Genomic DNA, 19,406 nt, shown 5'->3' on the forward strand with positions numbered 1-19,406 from the left:
TGAAAAAGAATTAAAAAACAAAATTCCTAAAGAGGAAACTGTGACGGACAGACCTGAATGTGACCCCAGGACCCCACCAGTGCCTGACACTGATGCCCACGAAATCCTCTCCCCTTCCGGAGCGTGGGCCAGATCTGTAGCAAGGTGAGAGAAAGCTTTAGCCCAATGGAGGCCCCAGATCTGGTGATTCTGAGTTAGTTGAAATGGAGATGATCCTGGGTGCACCTGACTCGATCACATGACCAGATGAAAGTCCCCCAAAGAAGGCCTGGGCCCCCAAGACAGAGGCCTCTCCTGCTGGTCAGAGAGACCAGCAGTGCCCCAGAACCCCAGGAGCTTGCCCTCGTCCTGCTACCGGAAGGAAATGAGTTCTGCCCACAGCCACGGGAACTGAAGCAGGGACACCGGCTTTGGGTGAGACCGACTGGATCACGGCCTCGGGAGACCTTGAGAGGACCCAGCTGAGCCAGGCCCCGTCTCCCCACCCCCCGGAAACTGTGAGTGATAAAGTGTTTTAGGTCTCTAACGCTTGTGGTGATTTGTTACACAGCAGTAGAAAACCAGTGCACAAAATAACTGCCTATTGCTTCGAAACACCATTATACTATTACCCGCCAGTTACCGTAGGGAGAACAAATCACGCTTATTACATTTTCCAGCAGTTTTATCTGTTGGATTAATGGCTATTTGAGAATAAACCCGTGCTCCATAAGCCTTTTTTTTTTTAATGTTTAGTTATTTTTGAGAGAGAGAGAGAGAGAGAGCAAGCAGGGAAGGGGCAGAGAGAAAGGGAGACACAGAATCTGAGGCAGGCTCCAGGCTCTGAGCTGTCGGCACAGAGCCTGACGCGGGGCTCGAACCCACAAACTGCTAGATCATGACCTGAGTCAAAGTAAGATGCTCAACTGAAGGAGCCACCCAGGCACCCCTTCCTTGGCACAATTTTAATCTTAATGGAAACAGAAGAAAAATCTGCCAGTGTTGGTGTGGGTTTATGTGTGAGCTGGTTATTTTCTCCACCTCTTCCACGCTGACCTTGGCTGCAGCAAAATTATAAATTCTTTTACAAAGTACTCATTGAAGGAAACATCACTTTGACATGATTTTCTAGGCTATGCTACACACCATAGAGACCGAGGATGTGGTGAATGCTGTTGAAGTAAACTCCAAAATAACAGCACTTACACACATGCAACCAACAGTGTTTGGTAACTTTGTGAATACCTTTATTATTTATAAAATTAGATTCTAGACCTTATACTCAAGAACGGCCATTTAACTTATACAGATCTTCCAAAATACAGTGGTAAAAAAAAAAAAAATGGAATCAGTTATGAAGGGAACACAGCATTGTGCATGTGACTCTCCTTCGGTCATGGAGGTAAACTCAGAAGAATCTCTATTAGCAATGGAAAAGAAAAGAAAAAAAGAAATGGGCAGGTCTCAGCACACACACACACACACACACACACACACACACACACACACACCATGTGCGGTGATGGCTGTGTTAACCTTCACGTGGGGATCATTTCACAATACGTGTGATGTATCAGTTCACCACCCTAAACTTACAAAATGCTGCCAATTAGAACCCAATAAAGCTGGGGAAAAAGCCACGTAGGCAGACTGGCTCCTGACATAACCGAGTGCACTGACCTATGCAGGCTCTCTAGCGATGCTACGGAGAACTAGCTCTCCTTATCATCCGTGACTTCAGGGCCTCGAGATGGCAGTTTCTGACTTACGCGACTCTTCCCCATCCGGTTTGCTTTCGGTAACTGGTCCCTCATGGTGTCTGTGTATCCTTCACACCTGCAGCATTTCTGACTTGTCCTGAAGCACGAAGGTGACAGCGCTTCGTAGTGCTTCATTACGGGCCTTGAGAATCTATTCACAGCTGGAGCTGCTCTCTCACTTATACCAGCAGAGTTACTGTTGGTGTCATTTTAGCCCCAGCAGCACGTTAACCCCAGGTGACAGCTGGGCAAGCCCACGTCTCTGGGTTCGCTTTTCTCATCCACAGAAGACACCGTAGCTTGTTGGCATCGATGCCAACGTTCCCACCGCCTAGTGATGGACGCCGGCAAACAGAACGAGTAGGAGCTACCATGGAGGAGGGTGTGAACGGACGGGCCACTCCGTAGAAACCGCCAACCAGCTACGGGCACATCCCTCTGTTTCACATGATGGTTGTGGAGGAACATGAGATTGATCTCCACGTTTCCTCCACAGACAATTCATGCTGGGGACAGGGGAGCAATTTTAAGAACGTGGAGAATGGAAACGTGCCACCTTTGAGAGTTTTGGTGGTGAGGCCACAGTAAGGAAAGTCCCCTGAGTGTTCGTAGTTCCCTACGAACCTTCCAAGGTTCCCTCAGGACCTTCTAAGACCTGACAATCGTACCACTGTCAGTTGGCCATTCTTCCATCCCCAACTCCCACGTAGTTTCATTCCTCAAATACCACTAACGGATCTTCCTTGATGCTGACCACTACCTCTGCCTAGTTTTTAAAAACTTCCATGATCAGATTCCTGCAGCCAACCATGCCTTTACTCTTCTCCTTGTCACACACGCTGCATCCTATCCAGACTCCCATACCCATCATGTCATGAGCACAAAGGTCGTGCCCATCTCCTCACATTTCCCTCAAGTCTGCCTCCTTCTGCACCAACCCAGGTCAGCTCAGGTGATCGTCACCTACTAAGTGACTGTGGAGGTTACCTGCTGTTGCTGAAGGTAAGGCTCTGCCTCCTGAGAACCTCACATTTTACTGGTGTGAAAGCAAAAGGTGCACAGACAAACTATTAGAGGTTTGGGAGACATATAAGAAAGAGCAGACGATCCTGTTTCAGGAAGCTGGACAGCAAGGCAGCTTGTATGCAGGAACAAGCATTTAAACTTAATCTAGAGGAAAGAAGAAAGGGATCTAGCAGGAAGGAAAGAAAATTCTGGAAGTTTGTACTGTGATTCCGGCTTTCAATGATCTCTCATTCTTCTGGAAAATTCTGTGTGTGTGTGTGTGTGTGTGTGTGTGTGTGTGTGTCTGTGTGTGTCTTAAAATATAAGAATCACATACTATCATCAATGGACTATAGTTTATTTGGAGAAAAATAAAAAAATATATAAAAAAAGAATGTATTAAGAGCCAAAAATCACAATGTAGTAAGGGTCAAAACTATCAGTCAGTGTGAATCAGGGCCATGAACTGACTCCTACAACAATAGCTTCAGATCCATTCCAGAGTTGAGAATATAAATATTTAGTCACATTTCTATCAACCCGTGTTTCACAAGTCTGACATGTGACTATCGTAAGACATTTATTAATAACAGGAAGCCTGGCTTTGCCTACTCTGACTCAATATAGTACTAAACATTCAGTATATAGGCAATACCTGTACAGTTGTTGGTTAATTGGAAAATGGATCCAGTAAGACAGCCCCGAGATGTGTGTCCAAACTACAGTTATTTTACTAAAACCCCCAGGTAGAGAATTTCTGTTGAGTTGCCACAGAGGGCTCGTTTGGTTCTCTCTACTGAAATAACTAAGAGTATACAATCCAGAAAGCCTGTTTCAGATCCAAATCCTCCCATATGTCCTGCGGTAAAGTGGGTCTGAAGAGCGACTATTCTGGGAACATTCTCGTGAAACTCTAAAAGAGGTTAAACATATTTTTTAAAGAATTCTGAATTCAATATAGGATTTTTTTTTAATTTCCAGAACTACTTTTCTATAAAAGTAGTTGCTGAAATATTTAGAAAACACAGCAATCCACTGCCAATGTACTTTTTCCTGATACTTGAAGAACTTTGCAATCACCAGGAGAAAGCAAACAAAAATGCTTAAGTTAGATAAGGTGAAATTCTTATTGCCCTGAGAGGGCTCTGTCGAATCTTAAAGCTTCCTGGAATACAGCTTAAATAGCAATGATATATAATCTAAGCTTTTTGTCTTATAGACCAGGCATCTGTCCAAGGTGCCGCAGATAATAAAAAATGAACACCCATGGTCCCTGATCTCAAAGACCTTATGGGTCATGTTTCCATTCGACACACTTATAGAATCGGAAGACTATGATTTGTTATGAAAAGAAACAAATCTGTAGGGGCGCCTGTGTGGCTCAGTAGGTTAAGCAACCAACTCTTGACCTCGGCTCCAGTCATGATCTCATGGTTCCTGGGATCGAGCCCCAAGGTGGGCTCTGGGCTGAACATGGAGCCTGTTTCAGATTCTCTCTCTCTTCCCCCCTTTTTCTCCCTCCCCCCTACTCTCTCTCCCTCTCAAAACAAAGAAATAAACTTTAAAAAAAGAAAAAAACAAATCTCTAATAAAAAGGAGTGTTTTTGTAATAGAGGAAACTTTATTTCAGTTGCATATTGCCCTAACCTACTACTCACAAACCAGCGGCTGCTTCATATAATGCGTTTACCCCATGTTGTCCCCAAGATACCCGACTTCTCTTCCTCACCAATGCCTTTACATGTATAAATATCAGATAATACGTGTGCTAGTCAACAAGGCGGGACCATCTAAAGGCTGTGAAATTCAGCTCATCCTCAGTTCTGGGCTTCAGTCAAGAGACCTGAATTGGGGTCCTGGCTGGACCACTTCCGGATGTGAAAGCTTCAGCAAGCCACTCAAGGATGTGGAGACTCAGTTTCTAATTTGTGGATAAGAGTAAAAGGAGCTCTTTAGCAGGACACAAAATTACCAAGATGGCAAAATCAGGTGTGCGAGAGTATGCTGTAGATATTAAAGAGATTCAAATATTATTTGTATCCACTTCAAAAATGTTAGGGTGTTTAATAAGCTATATATTTACTTTCTGTTGACATTTCTGATCCAATGGTGTGTGCAGATTAATTATGGAACTGAAACATTTAAATATGAATGTTTCCTTAAGTGATTTAATTAACTTTCAAGAGGCAATTACAAAAGTCTTTTGAAGTTAGCTGAAAGTGTCTTTACTTAGTCTTAAGCTTTAATAACTTGCTCAAAACATTTTATAACCATTCATTATTTCCAAGCCATCTTTTAGGGATGAGTATTTGATTCCGGTATTCGATCACATTGTGGGAGCTTGGGATTTTTTTTAATTAATTACTTGGTGTTTAAAGCTAAAACTTTAATGTGAAGCTAATATTATTTTGATTATATAGCCATCAGCACCACCAATTCTATATTACAGATGCGTTTTCCCATCTGGCCATGTGTTCCAGCTCTAGGACAACCTCACAAGTGGAAATTGCACCCAGGGAGCATCTGTGTTTTTGTAGGTGAAGGCAAAGAGGGAAAACAGGAAGAAAAGATAATTATTCCCATCAACTAGGTTATACTAAGAGCTAAATACCAATCATTGAAATGTTTGTTCTCAGAAACTCAGAAAGTTTGTGCTGTTATGTAATGAAAAAAAAAATCTGTATGATTAGAGTGCCCATAAACAGATCCACAGATTCAAGTTTCTCAGAGTTACCCAGAGAAACAGCTGGGCGGGGTGGGGGCGGGGCGGTGTGCAGCAAAAGGTCCTCAAGCTATGCTGGATACCATGGAGAAACGTGGGGTTACACCAGCCACGCGTCATCTAATGGAGGCTGACAATAGCACAATGAAGCGACCCTTCTTGATGTGACAAGGTGGACATTATACACAAATGAAGCCCACAACTTCTAATCTCAGCCCAGTCACGTGATTTTAGGACATGATGGCCCTTCTTAACTGCAATTTGGGAAGTAAGCGGGAGTCAGAATTCTGGAAACGGTCAAGGGACCCCATCCTTGGTGACAGGTCCAGTTAGCTTGAAGTTCCACAAGGCAGGCACTTGCTGCTGGGTATCTTTTGCACGACCATGAGAATGTAGGAACACATGTTCACAAATCAAGAATTACTCCAGGGCACGTAGAGAGAAAACAGGTAGCAGAAACTAGGGTTGGGAAAGCAACGCGATGTGAAATAGAACCAGATATATTCTCTATGAAGCAGGCGGGGAAGGGTGCACGTGAGCTTAGTTACCTCCACACTTGGAGTGGTACTGAGAATCGAGGACACGGAAATGCACAGGGGAGACAGGGAAACGCACAGCCCTATGCTTTCTTGTCCCTGCTGACAAACCGTAGCGGGACGCACCATTTGTCAGACCAGCTGAGGCGACGACAGGACTGGAGGAACACGCCAGGTGTGTGTGGCGATACCCTTTATTTACAATAAACTCTCAGGTTTACCTAGGGAGTTTTCCAACCGTTTTCTTTCTCAAGTATCCAACGTCCTCTAAGACTAATATGACACATGTAACAGCTAGGAGGTGGGGGTGAATGCAAGTGGGAATAAAACAAAATCTATGAACATACTGATGGAAAACCCAAAGTGGAAGAAAGAAAGAGGTTGCAAGGGTGTCCATCTTAGTCTGAAGCAAAGCCAAAGGGCTTTACAAGAAGCCTTTGAAACCTGCTTCAGAGGGACATTCTGAAGAGTCAAACTCTAGTAACAAAAAACTATAATCATGAACTGGTTTTATAATGCCCCTGCTACTAATTTACTGTGCATGCAATGTAATTAATATCCTTGCTGTTTACTGAATCTCGTAAATGGCTATTTTCATGATAACGAAAAACTGGTTTTCTAGTGTCAGCTACTCTACTTCTGTGTTTGCTCACCAAGTCTTGCAGGCCTTTCCCTGTAATTCTGCCCACCAAGGGGGATTTTAGGCAATTAATCTTCCTTTGAGGCACCTGGATTAGCTCTGTGTCTGGGATAATTATTATCATTTCCAGGCCTTCATTTGCTTCTCTGTCAAATAAAGAAATCAATCTTGATGATCACTAATACACTTTCATGCTAAGAAAATCCAAAATTTTGTATTTTTTGGCATGGCTTTTGGTGTAATAAAGATTTTTAATCAGCAGATTAGTGAAAGATTGGACTATCTGGTACATTTCATTGATTACTTGATTTTCACTATTTATCCACACCAAGTAGCTCATGTCTTACCTTACTTGTTTGGAAGTATAAATGGTGGAAATAACAGTGACCATACTGCAAATAACTCTTTGAGAAAGCACAGTCTCTTTTCCTTCTTTATTTTATGTACTTCTTTCTCTTCTTCATTCTCATCTTTAAAAATATTTTTTGGGGGCCCCTGCGTGCCTCAGTCGGTTGAGTGTCCGACTTCAGCTTAGGTCATGATCTCACAGTCTGTGAGTTCCAGCCCCATGTCGGGCTCTGTGTTGACAGCTCGGAGCCTGGAACCTGCTTCAGATTCTGTGTGTGTGTCTCTCTCTCAAAAATAAATAACCATTAAAAAAATATTTTCTGTACTTTGACATTAATCAGGGGGCACTACAGGACTCTGTGTAAAACTGTAGGTCCGCGATCACAGCCTGACTCCACCAGCCCATACACCTGGTATCTTCACAGCAAATCCTGAAATTCTTTGTGTTTAGTTTTCTTATTAGGACGTTAGTGGTGCTAAGAAAGAGCTTAGTACGTGGGGTTGTTTTATTTCATGACATTTATATGTAGTATATGTGACTAGATAAATTACACACATGTAACTGACATTCTGTAATACATAGATTCTAATATTTATATATGTAGATATAATAGTAAAGTACTGATGTAGGGTAGACATTCAAAGTTATTGCTATTAATTACATCAAACATTCATTCTAAATCTTTCATATGTACAAATATGAATCTTTGTCAATGCATACTATATTATAATCAGAATTTATTAAGCTCAGAAGCTCTTAAAAGTCGTGATAGTTTCTTTTCAGGTACAGTCATTTTCTTATGAAAATATTAATGCATCTAAGAAAATAAATTTCAAACTATCACTTCTGGCAATGTGTCTAAATTAAGAATTAAATATTAATTCAGAACACAGTAGGGAGACCAGAGGAAAAAATCAGTATTTAAAATGTATTAGCTAAGCAAAAAAAAAAAAAAAAAAAAAAAAAATCATCAGCTAGGTATTAGATGAACCCCGAGATTTAAAAAAACAAACAAACCTGAAATGATGACGTCATATGCTACTTACTCGTATAGGTGAGCTGGAAACCCTGGTCGGTTTCAGAGCCATTGGTGTTGAATTCCAGCCACAGGTGATTGGAAGTGCTGTTAAGGACCAGCCCCATGAGCTCATTCTTAGTGAAGGACCCCAACGGACGCGATGAACTGTCTTTTCCATCATACACCTAAAGAGAAGTCACAGCGTGAATCCCCATTACTTAATTCTGTTTGCAAGTTAGCAATTTTAACATGACATTCAAATCTTCAAACACGTGACCTCGTGCGGTACTCGAAAAACATACACAGTTTACTGAAAGTTGAATGTTTAACCCTACGAAGCAGTCTTCTTTCTTTAGGTTGTATCATTACCATCAACACGAAGGACACGAGATTCCATCTGTGGTCAGCTCATTCTACATGGATCACTTTGGGAGTCCTTCCCATGTTCACTTAAAATTAAATACACCTTTATTTGCATTTCCAAGGTCCATTATTTACCTTTCTCCCCCTCCCTCAGAATGCACTTCCCAAGGTTGAAGGGGTGTATGCAATTTTCGCCACGGCGTCGTCTGTGAACTATCATGCAAGTACTTGGACATCCCTCCTACCTGAATGTAATACAAGACAAGATGTGGAAATCTTGTCACATTTTGCAGCCTTTGAGGTTGAGGAGACTTTAGTCTTGAATTAGTTGTGATAAAAGAATCCCATCATGTAATGACATCAGAGACATGTGCTGTCTTCCTCTAGAACACTTTGTATTTGACTTTACCTTCCTAGGTGGTCGTAAAGCATGGGTGTTTAAAACGAGTATTTGGAAGGCAAGTAGACACGTTTGGTTTTGTGTAGATGTTAGAGGTAAGGGAGAGGGGGCATTTGGGGTTGTGTCCCCGACTTTCACTGAGGGAGACCACCCTGGGAGTGGATGAGTGCCAGTCACATTTCCTAAGTGGGGATCGGGTCAAACAATTTAGGGCACAGGCACGTGGGATAGCTCACAGGAACCTTTTATGCTAATGCCAGAATAGACTAGATTTGCATTCAGGAATGACTGACTGTTGAGGCCCCCCAACAGCCCTAGTAAAGTGTCCAGAACAGAATGCACAGTGACAAAGGATAATCTGTTTGCCTCTTTGAACTACTGGAATGGTTCATAGCAAGGAGCCACTGGTATGGATAAGGGTTTTAAGAAAGAAAGAATGAATGTGTATTACATTGGAAAACATCCAGTTTTTCTTGATTAAAAAAAATCTTAATTAAATAAAGGTCATCAAAGTCCTCAGTAGATTTGTCCAATGTCTGTTCATTTCCCCACTATTTTCCTTCTCACATGGATTAATTCTTACTTTTCTTCTCTCAACTCCCTTCTAATAAGCGTACAGAATGTATACCTTGCTTGACAGACTTACACATGTATACACACTCCTAAAAGATAAGAGCACATTTGGGAAAATTAATTTTATGGCTCATTATTTTACTCCTTTCCAATTAGATAAGTATGTGTGAGAGGAGTAGAATCAAATACCCTACAACTCCTCACTAAAAGCCAGTAAGAGGCTATCGTGGAAAAATCATCCCTTGACTCAACATGTGGATTCATCAGACATGGTGTGTCTGCGACACCAGAGTGTAACGAGTTTTAAGTCCAGAGGAATCTGGGTCAGAAAGAAGATGCCCAGACCTTGCGAGAAAGGTCTCGTCTCACGGCATATACCACACGATTCTCTGTAAGTTACAGAAACCCATAGAGATGAGGGGCATAAAAGCAAGGAAACAGTCACATAAGCTCGATCCTGAGAGTTCTAGAGCACTGTCAACAGTCACCTCCACTGGCCTTGACTGGACGCTTCCCACAGATCAACTAGATCATCTGGACAGCATCCAGCTCCCAGGATCCTCAAAGCTACAACCACTCAAAATGATTCATCGCAACGCTGAATTATGGGCTTCTCCCAGACCATAATTCTGTCCTGTCTACACCGCAGGCAATGAGCTCTGCGCTTGGCAGCGGGCATGTGAGGAGGAAGAAGTCATGCACCACACAGAGCATCATCCTGTCAGCTCCCTCAAGTTACAAATCTGGATTCAAGTTTTCTGTGGACCACAAACGACCACCCAGATGGTATCAGAAGTCAGAAGACTTGATTTTTAATTCCACTGAAATTAGGAACAAGCCACAGCAGTTCAGCATAACACCCGCTGGTCACACGCCCTCGTCTAGCTGCTGCCAGGATCCAGGTGTTCCTTTTTGGTACTGGAGAAAGGCTCCCCGAGTCCTGTTACTACAAGGCTGAACTCTGTGCAGCACAAATGGTCCTCTGATTTTGAATTTAACCCATGCCCTCCGCCCAGAGCGGGATGGCCGAGTGAGCAGGTGGCCGCCGGTTAGGAGACATCACGCAGCATCCTGAGTGGCAGGGTGGGGGGGGGGGTGTTGAGGGGAGGGGGTCTTTCCCAGTTTTACAGAGCTATACCCAAAGGTCCGTTTCCAAAATTAACTTTGTGTTCCATATATATTCCTTTCATGACATTTCTTTCAAGCTCTATTTCTCTTACGTGTTTTATTTTTCCCATTTGATGTGAGAAAACATGTTTTTATACGTGGAAATCCATGCACAAAACTTTGGTCTTTCTTACTGGATCCTACTATGTACGAAGGAACGATGTGAATAGCATTTAAAGCTAAAAATAAGAGAATCCCACTTGAAGAGTTTTTGACAAGGAGATATGTATTAGCATAGCCAATAAAAAAATACATGCTTGCAAAACATTCAGCATTTCAGATGACTGACAGTTTCTCTGCAATTAAGTGAGGTAAGCATGATTTTTTATTTGCTTTTTGTTATAATCAACAACTTTAAACTACGTGCAATCACAAATGAACATCATTCGCTTCTTCTGCAGCAATATTTATTAGTGTACATTTTATGCGGTATCTCTAATCACTCACCTACACCAAGCATGGTTAATTGTTACTTACAAGTTTTCTCTGAAGGCTTACTGACTTCTAAATTTGAGGTTATCAGAGAATTCAGAAAATGGTTCCTTACGACACAGCTTTTTTTTTTTACATCGGTGAGAACATATTAGTTTCCTGCCTGAAAATCACTTCTTAATTACAGAGCTTCATGATGTCAGCATGAGGTTTTGAAAGACTATTACAATAGAAGAACAATGACAATAAACCTGGTCTTCTCAACAATGACACTGAAATAGTCAAGGCCGGACTTAGGAGGGAGTAAGGCACTTTAGGCTTCCAGTGCCTCTGAAGTGTGAACATAACAGCTGATGAGGTCAGGTGGGGATCCTGGAGGGACCCCTCTTCAACCGCTGTGCAAATGGATGACAACCGGGAAGTCAGTGATGGTTCCCTCTCAACTGGCTCTTTGCATCTTTTCCCGGTGTTGGCAGCTCAAGGTGTGTGGACTCTCCTGAATGTGAGATGCGTCAATGTGTGAGTCCATGCAGATGTAAATGTCACTGGAAAACCCTAGAACTTCACAAGGAATGAGAAGAGAGATGTCTCCCTCCTGCCACAAATGAGCTGTGTCCCCTGGACCGGGTGCTCACTCCTCACTGGACCGAGCAGGGTGACAGGTTGGGTGGTGTCAGCCATTAGTCTGATGCCCCTCTTTGCACGCCCTCGCTCCCCAGATGCCCCTTCCTGGCCCCTAGATCCTCAAAGAGTTACAGGAGAGGTGGGAATTGCAGTGGAAACATTAGGGATTATGGGGGCATTTCCAGCTAGAGCTGGGTTTCATAGACCAATGCAAGCCTTGACTGTTCCTAGAATCCATTTCTGCTGGGGTATTTTTTGTTTTTTGTTTTTCCTGGAGTCCACCTACAGGGTGGTGGTGTGCTGGGTCCCGCACCCCAGAGCATTTCCCCGAGGCTCTGGTGCTCTGTATTGTCTGATGCACAGAATCCTAGTTTCTGGTCCTATTCCAAGAATGTCCCTGAGTCCCATGAACACAGCTCAGACTCGCCCACTGAAATTCTGTCTTGTCTGGCATGGCCTCTCCACATGAGCTCTGCTTTGTGGTCTGGTGATAGCGGCTGGGCTTGCTTCCACTAGCACATCAAAATCTTTCTCACTCTGAATGTTGGGACCACATCTAGTCATCGAGAATGACTATTCAAAGCGTGGCCTTGGGGGCCCACTAGCTTTAATAATCACGCGTGCTCAGCGCAATCCTGGACACATCCACCGACAGTATATTATTTAAATCTCAAAACGTCCCTCGAAGATGGGCATCATCATGTGTTTTCACACATAAGGAAGCTAAACCTCAAAAATGCTGAATAATCTGCCCAAGACACACAGCGAATGTTAGATCCAAGACTGCAGACTAAGATAGATCACAGTCTACACTCACGCCACTGAGGAACATGGCTACATTCCCCCTTCTCAAACCAATTGGCTAAGTAAGTTGGAAAAAATATGTCCATCTAAATGGGTGTGTGTGTGTGTGTGTGTGTGTGTGTGTAGATGGACAGATATTTAATTTGCTCCTTGAGAAGAGACGGAGTCACATAAAAGAAGATTCTTCTTACCTTCAGAATGTCTCCTTCAAACAGCTGGAAGGTCCGTGCTCTGAGGTGGATCCCCTTGCCAGCTTCTGTTTCTATCTTATAGATACACTCGTGGTTATTATCGTAATTTGATGGGAAATTTGGGGACAACAATGTTCCTTCATTTCCTTTGACACTTGCTCCGCATTCAGCTAAAATAAATAGGACATTAAAAAAGAAAGAATTGAAAAGTGGAATTACTGATTTTAACACATAAAAATTCTACAATCATGACGGCCCTCTCCTCTCTCAATGTATGTTTCTAATTAACATATTGTTTTTATAGATTGGTGTTTTTTTTGTTTGTTTGTTTGTTTGTTTTACTGTTTACCAGCTGGATAAGAAATATTCTCTATTCATTCATTTTCAAGATTTCTTATCTGTTTTCAGAGTACCTCTTACTCCACAGAAGCACAAAGAGATCTCGAACAAAATCGCTGCACCCAAGCATACCGGCTGTGTCACAGAGCAGTCATATCCCTCCCCAGGCCTCATTTCTACTTCACGAAACGTCCCTGCCAATGCCACTGTGACAGCTCTGTGGTACTTACATTGATATTTTGTGGCATCGACCCGAACACATTTAAAGGGGATCTAAAGATAAATAAAACCACTCAGCAGCCCACCAGTGTCACAGCACCGAGCCTGTCTGTGTTCCATCTCGGGACAAAAGAACATTCAGTGGAGGTCAATGTTATTTTCTTCTGCCCTTCTCCTGAAGAAAGCAGAGGTAATTCACTTCTAGATCCAAATTTGCATAAAACAGTATTTAATCAGGGTAAAAAATAAAAATAAATTTGGTCTTCACATTATGTCAACTCAGACAGAGTCACTTAACCTCTCAGCTCACCTTAAAAACAAACGGTTAGCCAAAAGACTACAGCTTTAAAACCCTGTAAGTCCCAAATCACCTCAAAACAACAGAGGTGCCGTGTGTGTGTGTGTGTGTGTGTCACAAGAGAGACCCACCGGATTCTGCACCAAATAATTTATTGGCCACACTGTGTGGCAAGTGCAGTGATTTTTAAAAACTCAACAAGTATGAGTCTGAAGAACAATGGTCGAGTTGGAAAGTGACAATCAGGGAAATGCACCATTTTAGTGGGGGTGAGGATGAGGGAGAGGGACTCACAGTGTGCAGTGTTGTGCCATGTTCTGTAACTTTGGCGGACATGTTGTGCGTGTCCATTTTCATTAATTGTGACCTTCCTCTCACAATTAAGAACATCACCTACACTTGTAGCCATGATCCCGAGCCTCTTTGCCAGAAAATTGCTACAGATTTAAGATCAGCTCGTAATGATTTGTGCATTTGGATCTCATAATGTCCCCATGTAGAAGGGCTGGGAGAACATCCACACACAAGAACTTGGGCTCACCTAACCCTTATGTAGTCTTTTTTTTTTTTTTTTTTAATTTAAGGTTTATTTATTTGAGAGAGAGAGAGAGAGAGAGAAAGAGAGAGAGAGAGAAGGTGGGCGGGCAGAGAGGGAGAGACAGAATCCAAAGCAGGCTCCAGGCTCTGAGCTGTCAGCACAGAGCCCCACACAGGGCTCAAACCCATGAACCATGAGATCATGACCTGAGCTGAAGTCAGAAGCTTTACCGACTGAGCCCCCCAGGTACCCCATAACCCTCATGTACTCTTAAGTGAAGACTTAAAGGCAGGCTTTGCTCAGGATCAGGGGGGAACGTTTTGAGAAATAAACACCAGGAGTGGGTGAGCCACCAAAATGGTAATGGAGCTTCATAATATGATTTTAAAACCACAGATATATATTTATATTATTATATTTATATGTAATCATGGTTTTTAATCATAATCATCTTTTAAAATATTTTCTAAAGACTACAAAAATATATGGGGAGACAGGCAAGTGATGTGTCTCTCAAGCTGGATATCTGCCTTTTGAACAGTCTTTCCGTGTTAGCAATCTACTGATTCTTAGGCCATCTCAGATTGAAGACATACATCAATCAATTTATACGTTAAATGCAACAAATATTTTAGGTAAGTAATCCCCTTGGGAAATGATAATAACTCATGGACATTCTTATATGTTTTCTGCCTTTTTTTTTCTCTCCTGGAGAAACAGGACATTTTAAAACATAAAAACCAGGATAAATGGAAAGGATATCAAAACAGCAAGGTAGAATATTGCCTTTGGCTACTCTATGGATAGCGCAGTGGGGGGTTCAAACTTGTTAAAGATATCAGGGTGGAAAAAAAATTTTTAAAAAAACCCAACTGAATTCTGATAACTGGACTCGAAAACCTAGTCACAAATATTAGGGGTTTTTATTTAAAATTGAATTTGACAGTGATCAATAAAGTGAACCATTCAAAAATGAAATTTAAGTCCTTTTATCCATTACCTTATGAGTTTGAAAAGAAGTCTTGCAATGGAAGATGTAAAAAATACTGACACTGTAGCAAATAGGTTATTTTTAGTCTAGGAAAACATTGGGAGAAGGATTTGTATGGCTAGAATAACTGGCTGTGTGTATGTGGGTTTACCGTACATCTGAACATGTCAAGTCTATTATTGACTGTGTGCATTACAAGTCATAGTAAAGTACAGGCACTCTTGAGTCAAACCTCCCTAGAGGTGGGCCGGAGGTGAAAGGGATAATGAGGGTCCTGGCCCTCCCTCTGGTCACCATCTGGTCATCAGGAGAGGCTGTGGTCTTGTTTCTTGACTGAATGAGGTCAGGAGGATGGAGGGAGGGTTGGAACGCATAAGGGGTAATTAATTGAACACAGTGGTAAGTCTACGCATCTTGAACCCGAGTGTGGAATGCGAGCTTTGCCTCTCTCAGGAGCTATGAAAACACGTATGAGAAGTCCGAAGGTGTCTTCAGGGGGCACTCCGTGAGGAAAGCAGAGCCGAGGAGAATCAACTCTGATGGGTTTCATCCACAAGCCCACCCCTGAGGAAAGCACTACCCCCTCCCAAAGGCGGGGGCTCGGCCATGTTCACGTTCGTCCTCCGTCTGTATCTGTGGTTCGGCATTTGTGGAGAATGGGTTTTGTTCTCTCGTTTTCACCGTGGTTGGGATCTCTTTCTTTGGTCTTCATGCCACTGCATTTCTATTCTTTTCTTCTCCTTCACACATTTGTCACGAGGAGAATCTTCCAGAACCGGCCAGAGGTGTCATTTTTCAAAAGTGACAATCTATCATGACAAGGCTGATACGTAAATTCTGGTAATTGTGTGTCAGATGCTTTTCTAAGTTCTTTACACGCAGGGATCCCTGTTACTTCTCAGTAACCTTATCAAATAGGTCAATGAACCACATTTCACAGGTGAGGACACTGAAACAGAATAGCTGAAAAACCAAGGGCTTTTCCCAAGGTCACAAAACTAGTACAGATCAGTTATTGAGTTGACATAAACTCTACACACTTAGGAATGGAGTTGTGTCCCTTTGTATCCTAACTAGTGATGAATACACATCTTAGTGAATAACTCACAATATTATTAATTATGAAAAACAATGAAACTAAGATGGTATGGGTTTGCTCTATATGGGTGTATCCTTTTGAGGACTTTTGTTTGGGACAGGTCACCGGTTAACTGGAGATGGTATTTGTTTCCACATTAGCATTTAAGACACCAACCATATACTTATTTCTCATAATACAGCAAAAAGGGAGAACTAGAGAGAAGACTCTGGCCTTTGGATACATGGGAAGGAAAAAAAAGCTATTAAATCTAAAGACGTAATTTTACATCTCTTTTTATTAGGATTTGGATCCTGGGATTTCGCTTTAAGGCAGACATATAGTAAGAGGTGCTAATTAAGTGCACTATATAGAAATAATAGGTGTGGGCAATCGCTTGGCCTGTTGTAACCCTTTGTACACAGACAATTTGTTCCTTTAACCTGCAGAAACGGACCTCCTGCAAGTGAGAGGTACATGCTCCCCCCTTCACAATAAAATCCCACTGGTGTCAGAGCCACTGTCTCTCGGGCTGAGACATGGTAAAATCTCTAAGTGAACATTCAGCAGTAACTCATTTATTTCATATACAACTGAATCTCAATAAACATGACCAATACGTTTACATGTACAAGGATGGAATTTCATTCTTCTAATGTGGTGCGGTGCTTAAGGAGTCTTTCATGTGCATTTTTCTCCAAGAGTATGAAATTGCTTGTAGAATATACGAGCTTGGTATGTTGATTGTTTTTAAAAAAATCTACTTCAGTACAGTGTTTTGTATCATACAGTTCCATACTAGGCACATCACTACTTCATTTATATTTGTATGCCTTTATATTCTTCAAAGACTTTCATGCAGATTATCACGTCATTACTTTTTTTCCTCTTAATTTGTGACCTTTACACCGCTCCTCAATTTTAAAACAGTTGTCCGGTTGGGCTGACACCATTCCAGTGAGCACGTGTGGCTGTTGCTATCGTTTTCCGATTCTGTGTCAAGAGCCGTAAGAAAATACGACATCTCAAAGGCTGAACGTGATTTGCCATTTTATCTCGACGCCTTGGTTCATCACTCAACTTGGTGCTAGCAGGTTTGGCAACACCCGGGGTCTAGGGAGAGACCTACGTCGGGGATGCTGCAGCGGGACACGGGGACAGGCCGGTGTGAGACACAAAGGCTGCTTATGTGGCTTCAGGGATGTGACTGAGGTGGGCGGTCATCAGAGAACCGTAGGAAATCTGGCTGCAGGGAGACTTGGCCAGACCTCGGGGAACGTGTGGGCTTCATCAAACCAAGGTGCAAGGTCCCTAAAAGTTTGGAGCACACAGGTGTCCAGACAAAGGGTGTTCGGAGAAGAGGAAATGCCCTAAGAGAAAGCAAAGAATCTTGAAGGCTCTCAAAGAAAACAAAAAGGGTGCAATGGTGTGACAATGGGTTTGTGAAGCAAATTCTGGAATTATTAGTCCAGAGGAACACCAAGGAAAACCAAAGAAGTAATGGCAGAACAAATAAAATATAGTAACACTCTGCCTACTAAAGCCTGGGACTCTATCCCATAGGAAATAAAGAAAATAAGACACTAACAGTAAAAAGCAAGCGCGCAGAAAATTACACACTTTAAGTCACTGGAGTTTCAAAAATTCTTTGAACTTGACTAAAAATATCCATTGTAAACCTCTATTACCAAAGCAATTAAATGTATCAATTTTCAGTTCTTTCAATAATCCATTTACAATTGCTTTAAGATGAATGGATATAATTTTCCTTAAGATGAATCATTTGTTCTTTTTCTAAAGAACCCACTGAAATTGTAATTAAAATTGGATTGTCATTTAGAGTTTCTTAATGGAAATGAAGTAATTAAAATTAAATTAACTTAATAGAAAGGAGCCAATTGATTTCCCATAAATTCTTCCTTCAACAGTATCTACCTGTGAAGCCACCCTTATTCAGCTCAGGCTGCCATCACCAAACACCCCCCAACCTGGGGCTTGAAGGACAGGCATTTACTCCTCAGGGCTCTGGAGGCTGACTTACAAGGCCCCTGGCTGTGCCCAGATACTCTGTGCGCACATCATAAACCTGATTCAAGCAAAATCTTTGCCAAAGAGCTTTTCCCCAAAGTAACACTGAGCCTGCACACACCCCCTCGCCCCCCAACAGGGACTTTCCTGAAGAAAGTGACAACATGCGAAAGTTTTGGTGGCAGTGATTAAAGTTTTGTGGAAATTGCAGTGGGGCCTTTGAGACCATTGTGAATTTGTAAATTGATTATTTTAAATTAATTAACATATATATACGCACGAAGTCTATATTGTATATCAGAATCTCTACACATATGTACTCTATTTTATATATAAAGCCAAATTATTTAAAATGTGCAATCTTATTTTTACTCATAAAGAATATAGAAGAATTGAATAAAATGCTGATTCTACTTTTAATCTACTTATTATCCTCCGAACCTTTATTTCCTTAATTTAATGCTATTATTGAGTTACCTTTTAAGATTCAATTAAATTCAGAGATTAGTTTCAGGTTTTAATTTTGTTTCAGAAATTTTAAACCCACGGGGCGCCTGGGTGGCTCAGTCAGTTAAGCCTCCCACTTCAGCCTCAGGTGATGATCACAAGGTTTGTGGGTTTGAGCCCTGCATCGGGATCTGTGCTGACAGGTCAGAGCCTGGAACCTGCTTCAGACTCTGTGTCTCCCTCTCTTTCTGCCCTCCTCTACTTATGCTCTGTCTCTCTCTCAAAAATAAATAAACATTAAAAAATATATAAAATAAATAAAGAATTAAAAAATCTAAAAAAAAGAAATTTTAAACCAAAAATTCAAGAAATAAATGGAAGCAACAGACTGGTCAGCCTAGGGATAGATAGAATTGTTTAGACAGAATTGTTCAAAAGATTTAAAGCTGAGTTCAATTTCTCAAAATACAGGCAACCTATTTTGTTTTACCATGCTTCTCCAAAATATTTGTAATCCATTAAACAACTGAGGCTAATAGTGTTGACTTTTTTTTTTAATTATTTTATTCCATCCACAGGCATTGTAGTTTGTCCAAAAATTGAATTAATTAAGATATTCAACAACAGGATAACTCTCGCTTTCACTGAGTTTTCTTTTAATTCTCTCGGCAGATATTATTTGGTAATTAACCTGATGTAGATATAGAGGCTTATCATACTCGGCCTGAAAAAAATCGTGTGTTCAAAACCTGTGTGTTCAATGATGCCATATTAGTTTAGAGAACTCTACTGGACACTCTTCATGTCTGCTCTCTAACTCCGCCCCTGTTGGGTTTTGTTTTTGTTTTTTTTTTTTTCCCCAACAAGATGTCACAAGACATCTCAAATACCATAAAGTATGTTTT

The 19,406-nt window shown here is 41.7% G+C and overlaps 1 protein-coding gene across 5 annotated transcripts in view; it reads right to left on the reverse strand.

The window, feature by feature from the left end:
* Positions 1 to 19,406, reverse strand: part of CSMD1 (CUB and Sushi multiple domains 1) — a 2,004,702-nt gene that overhangs the window by 335,743 nt on the left and 1,649,553 nt on the right. For all 5 annotated transcript variants that reach the window (XM_053900776.1, XM_053900775.1, XM_053900774.1 and 2 more), the window contains 2 exons: positions 12,564 to 12,733; positions 8,038 to 8,194 (listed from right to left, as the gene is read on the reverse strand). In XM_053900776.1, the coding sequence (XP_053756751.1) occupies positions 8,038 to 8,194; positions 12,564 to 12,733 (327 nt within the window). The remainder of the gene's footprint in view (positions 1 to 8,037; positions 8,195 to 12,563; positions 12,734 to 19,406) is intronic.

This window comes from Panthera pardus, unplaced genomic scaffold (assembly GCF_024362965.1).
Source record: "Panthera pardus isolate Hobbes unplaced genomic scaffold, ASM2436296v1 HiC_scaffold_13, whole genome shotgun sequence".
NCBI classification, from domain to species: domain Eukaryota; kingdom Metazoa; phylum Chordata; class Mammalia; order Carnivora; family Felidae; genus Panthera; species Panthera pardus.